The sequence below is a fragment of the Loa loa genome, assembly GCF_000183805.2.
Source record: "Loa loa unplaced genomic scaffold supercont3.83, whole genome shotgun sequence".
Taxonomy (NCBI): Eukaryota; Metazoa; Nematoda; class Chromadorea; order Rhabditida; family Onchocercidae; genus Loa; species Loa loa.
In genome coordinates this window covers 128,805-134,571 of record NW_018108263.1, presented here as the reverse complement: position 1 = coordinate 134,571, position 5,767 = coordinate 128,805, and the positions used below count along the sequence as shown (strand labels likewise).

The 5,767-nt window shown below is 25.2% G+C and overlaps 1 protein-coding gene across 1 annotated transcript in view; it reads left to right on the top strand.

Moving 5' to 3' along the window:
* The window catches only part of LOAG_12039 (galactoside-binding lectin family protein), a 5,655-nt gene extending 1,198 nt beyond the window's left edge, over window positions 1-4,457 (top strand). Inside the window, exons 2-7 of the mRNA XM_020448466.1 lie at window positions 822-934; window positions 1,400-1,511; window positions 2,258-2,522; window positions 3,525-3,637; window positions 3,798-3,917; window positions 4,298-4,457. Coding sequence (XP_020301393.1) covers window positions 822-934; window positions 1,400-1,511; window positions 2,258-2,522; window positions 3,525-3,637; window positions 3,798-3,917; window positions 4,298-4,420 — 846 coding nt within the window. The 3' untranslated portion in view covers window positions 4,421-4,457. The remainder of the gene's footprint in view (window positions 1-821; window positions 935-1,399; window positions 1,512-2,257; window positions 2,523-3,524; window positions 3,638-3,797; window positions 3,918-4,297) is intronic.
* Window positions 4,458-5,767: the final 1,310 nt, after the last annotated feature.

Here is a 5,767-nt window from a genome sequence, read left to right as displayed (position 1 = left end):
ATTCCTTAAATTACTTTATCAATCCCCTAAATTACTTTATCAACTCCCTAAATTACTTTGTCAATTCCTTAAATTACTTTATCAATCCCCTAAATTATTTTTTATAATAAAGAAAAGAAAGGTCATGGAAAAAAGTTTTATAAAGCATAAATGGCAAAAAAAATTCTTCATATGTATTTTGTATGACAAAATGAAGAAATCAAAGATATGATATCATTTTATCAAATGCTGTAAAAGTAAGGAATAATATGGTCAAAAGTTTGAACAGTTTAATTAACTTAATTAATTACTTTTGAATGGGTATGACTGTTAAATTGAAATATATAAAAGGAGTGGAAAAAATGCAAAATTTACTCCAATATAATGGACTTTTATATGTTATTAAACATTTTATAAGTAATTCGTTGACAAAATTAATCAGTCCATTAAAGAGTGCTGCACAACAGTGCTAATTAAGGAAAGGCTAATTAATTCTAATCCTTACAGGTAAAGTGCTTTTCAAGCTTATTCAGGTGTTCCTTATCAAAATGATAAGAAATATGAAATATATTTCAATATTTAAAATTCATAAGTGGGAGGGAGAAAAGAAATGAAGGAAATAAAATGCTAAAATGTGGTAAATGAAACTAAAATACATGTAAAATAAACTTGGTTAATTTTAAATTGAAATGAGGTATTTGTGCTTAAAATACTTTAAATAGTTGAGCAATATTAGACGAAGATTGGAAGTAATTAGTCTTTTTCTTAATTAGTATTATAATTAATTAATAAATCAATATTTCGCTGATCTTTCGCTTTTCTTTTTGCAAATACTTTTTCAGGCTCATCCAGGTGACGCAGCTATTCCAGTTCCATACATTTCAAAACTTGGTGCTAAATTACAACCTGGCCAAACTCTTGTCGCACATGGTACTGTCGAATCGGATGCAACACAGTAAGTAATGATAAAATATTGTATGTATTATGCTAATTTTATTATTTATCAAGTAAGATGTATTAAATTTTTCTGAAGTTATGCTAATATTCGCCAAAAAAAAAGGACTTTTCAAATGTTACCTTTGATATAACCTGTCTTATTTAAATGCTGACACATGATGAGATTCATATTTGAAAGTTTAATTTTTGATATGTTAATTAATGTTAATGCATAATTGAATTTTTCGAATTCATAAAACAGGTAATTGAAAAGATTAAAGTAGATTTATAAACAGTTATTAGTATTTCATAAGCATTTATCAGCAATTCATAGGCAATTATTTGTAGTTCATTGGCAATTATCAGTGATGCTGTAATATTATATAGAGGTGTTACTTAAGATTTAATTATAATTTAATCGTTTTAAATCAATTTTAATACTTCTATCCATTTATATTTATCCATACATATAACATTTTTATAGTTTTGAAGTGAATCTTTTAAATGGTTCAACGAATATCGAAACATCAAAATCAACCATTTTTCATATGAAAGTTTATTTCAAAGAAAACAAAGTGGTCTACAACACTTATGAGGTTTGAAATTTGATGATGATCTATTGAAGGTTATTGAAGAGATGAAAATTTTTATAACATTCTAGGAAGGAAGTAATCTGGAATACAAGTCTTAGCATATTAAACTTAGGTCACTTTATTATCATTAGTTAATTAATGTCATTAGTTAATTGTCATTAGTTATTAAACTATTAATTAATAAAAGTAACAGATGATTTTTCCCTTTTTTGCGAATATTTTTGGATTAATTTTTATGAAGTAAGAAGTATTAGTTCTCAATTCCTTCTAATTATAAGATTTTATGCGAAACTTATATTTAGTAATTTTACCACTTTGTTTATATCATTCATTTCTTTATTACAAAAAAAAAAAAAAAATTTTACACGAAAATTTGGAATAAATTACGAGAAAAATGATAGTTGATAAGGATTATCATTATAATAATCAGTAATCGAAGCTACGCAAAAAATTAAAAAATGGAAATATTTTATAATTTGATATTCATCAACTTGTTTTAAGAGAGAGAGAAAGAGAAACTGTTTCGTATTTAATTGTTATCCGTATCGGAACATAATGTTACATAATGTTCAGGTATACTAAATACCGGATGCTATATTATTTAATTGTTATTCGTATCGGAATACATAATGTTCAGGTATACTAAATACCGGATACTATATTATGGTAAAGAATTATGTAATAATGATTTTGCATTAATTTGTATATTTTATACAATATTCATTTTCATCAAACTTATAATTATTTAGAATGGTAAATGGGGAAAGGAGGAGAAATCATCGAATCCGTTTAAAAAAGGTGACAATTTTGATCTTCGCATACGAATTCACGAAGATAAATTGGAAATTTTCGGGAACCAGAAAGAGCTTCATGCTTATAAATCTCGTATCAGTATTGATACTGTGGAATATCTGACCATTCGTGGAAATGTCGCATTAAATGGTGTACATTGGGGTGGTCGTTATTATAGTTTGCCATTTGAAACACAATTTCCAGGAGGTCATCTAAATGCCGGTGAGCTATTTGTTATTTTTTCTTTTTATCATAAAATCACTTTATCATAAAAGAAAAGTAATTTATAATTACGATCATATTTTTATCAGCTAAACTCTACATATTGATTAAATTATCGATAATTTTAATCTCTTAGTTGGCACGATTGATTTTTCAAGACTTTTAGGTCATAATATCTTAGCATTAGCAATTATTGCTATTCAATAAAATTTTAAAATGAATTTTTATGTATCATTTCTTACCATACATAAGTAATAATTCGCTTAATTAATTGTTCCTAATTTAATGAGAAATGAAGTTTGATGCATTTTCTAAAAACCATTTAAAATGAAACAAAGAAATAAATTTCAAAAATTAAATTTAAACTTAAATTTTTAGTAATTATCAAAAGGTATGTTTTGTATTATCTATGTAAGATTTATTGAGAAAGCATCGTTCACCAAAAACGATTAATTTACAAAAAAAAGAAAGAAAAGAGTTTGGAATTTTAAAACGACTGACAAAAACAGCAATGATATTTTATTGTGAACGCCAATAAGTTTGTTTTTCCTTTAAAAAAAAGTTTCAAAAATAAAAACGTTATAAGTTATCGTAAAAGGAAAGGAAAGGAAAATTGATAGTCATAATTTTAAAAATATTTACTTTATTATACCTGTTTCTATTGCACATATTTTTTTTGATGAAAAAAAATTAATTTCGATTCATTTCAATCAATTAAATTGTTTGGGGTCAAAGTTCAAGCCGTATTTAGGATATTTATTTATTTTTACAATTTTAAAAAATAGCAAACAAAGAAATTTTCATCATTTTTTATTGTTTTTTCTTTTTTTTTACATAAAAATAGTATTATATATATTTTATATTTTTATTAAATGATTTACATTTATTAGTTATGAAATAATTCGAACACAAAATTAGAATTGACATTGTTTGATGAGTAGAAGAGAAAAGGATAACTTGGCTACATTCAATATTTATCAAAGTAATCTTTATCAATTGTAGAAGAACGAGTTTACTTGTACGGTATTCCGAAAGGTGAACGTTTCGAGATTGATTTCTTAGCAAGAAATGGTGATATTCTATTTCACTTCAATCCACGTTTCAAAGAAAAACAAGTATTTTAAATTGAATTTTTGATTAACTTTTGATTCTTTTGAAAATCTTTTTTTAATCATTTTAAAGAATATTTCCGGCGTAAAACGACAATCTTTGATCTTAATTTTCAAAATTTTTTCACATTTAACATATCTTATTTTTAATTATTTTCTGTTGTAGGTAATACGCAATGCAGAAATTGGTGGCGTTTGGGGACAAGAAGAACGTGAAGGAATATTTCCGTTCAAGAAGGATATCGGTACCGATATTACCTTTCATAATGCACCTTATTCTATTCAGGTAAATAATTTATGTTAGACCCAATAAATTATTAATTATATTTGTCGAGATGATAATATTTATAGAATAAGTAAACTAACAGAAAATCATAGCTATTGATTACTTCAGTAAGTATTACTTAAATTTTGTGTAACTTAGCAGTATAACCTTATTATTTGTTTTTCAAATAAGTTATTGTTTATTTGTCGATGAAATTTTTCATCATTTAATGAGCAAGAACAAATTCAACAAGTTATACTTATTTGCTTCATATGAATATGCTAAGTATTCATTGAATTCTGAATTCTAAATGAATTTTAATTCCAAAAATCATTAAATTCTAAAAATTAATCCATCTTATTTATGAGCCGAAATTATACAAATTCTAGTAAAACATTTAGATATTTGTGGATGGTAAACGTTATTGTACATTTGCGCATCGTACATCAAATCCTGGTGATGATTATATGGCTCTTCGAGTAGCTGGTGATTTTGAGTTAGTCGGGATGGAATTTACGATGTAAACGGAGTATTTTCACTTGGCTTTATTTTTTTCTTGGCTCTTTTTGCTTCCATATTTAATCTCGTATTATAATTAATTATAAATTGCATTCTTGCGCTTTTTCCTATTTGTGTATGACAACTTGATTTGCGTGGTATATAATTTAATAACGTGTGTAAATTCCTGATAGCATTAATTTCATCTTTAAAATCTATCTTAAAACTTTGTTCTTCAAAAATTTGAAACTTATTGAACTTTTTCGTCTCTTTTTTAATTTACCAAAATTTGAAAATATTGCTAGTTTTAAAGTTAAAAATTTAATTATTAAATTAAATTGATATTTCAATTTATTTTTTATGCTAAAATTTGTAGCAAATATTCAGTAATTCAAAAGTTATCAAAGTTGTTTTACTGAACTGATATTACGATATAAAAATAATTAAAGAATTTTCTTGGATTTCTTCTCCGTATTAATCGATTACATAAAGTTTTTTCTGTCCATTATTAGTATTTGAATTTGTTTTAATTTTACCATGACGACATTGTACAACTCTTTGAACATTCTAAAACGATAGTATCATTTGGGATATTACGGCACGATATTTTGCAACTATATGAACATTCTGAAGTAATAACATCATTTAAGATTTTGGATGAACTAATTTCATTAAAGTGTAAAAATGGAATAAAGGAAAGAAATGAAAATGAAAAAAAAGGTGAGAAAAAAAAATGGAACAATTAAAAATGAAAATGATTATAAGCCTAAGGAATGAGTTACAACGAAAACTGAAAAAAAGAAATCAAAAGGAAAAAAAAATCAGACAATATTTTGATGCAAATTAATTCATTTCTTTGGGGATTTCAAAAATTAACGGTTACTAAGTTTCACTCTTTTTTTTTTTAAACCAAAATATTTATTTTTAAAACTGAAAATTAGTAGTTTTAATACTGAACTTTTTAATGCTGAAAAAGATTTCCTTTTACTACTCATTCCATACACATTTATGTTGTATGTTGCAGTTTCAATCAATAAGGTTGATTGACTTAATTTAGTAAATAATTAAAAATTTAATTAACAATGCGACGTATGATTGACTATTAGTTGTTAATGGCAATGAAGTATTGTAAAGTTAAAAACTCCGAAAAATTGTCAAAATCTTTACGAAAAAAAAAATTGAAAATATTAAAAGGGAAAAAGAAATGAATCAAATCCTGATTTATGTGAGATCCGCAATAGTTTCATTTGTATATCACTGATCGATCTATTGTCAGAAACTTCGTACAATTCAATGCATGGCTAATCGACGTGTCTAAATGTCATAGTGTGAATGTTTGGATTGATGGTGTGTTGCGGTTTGGATGGTGCCGA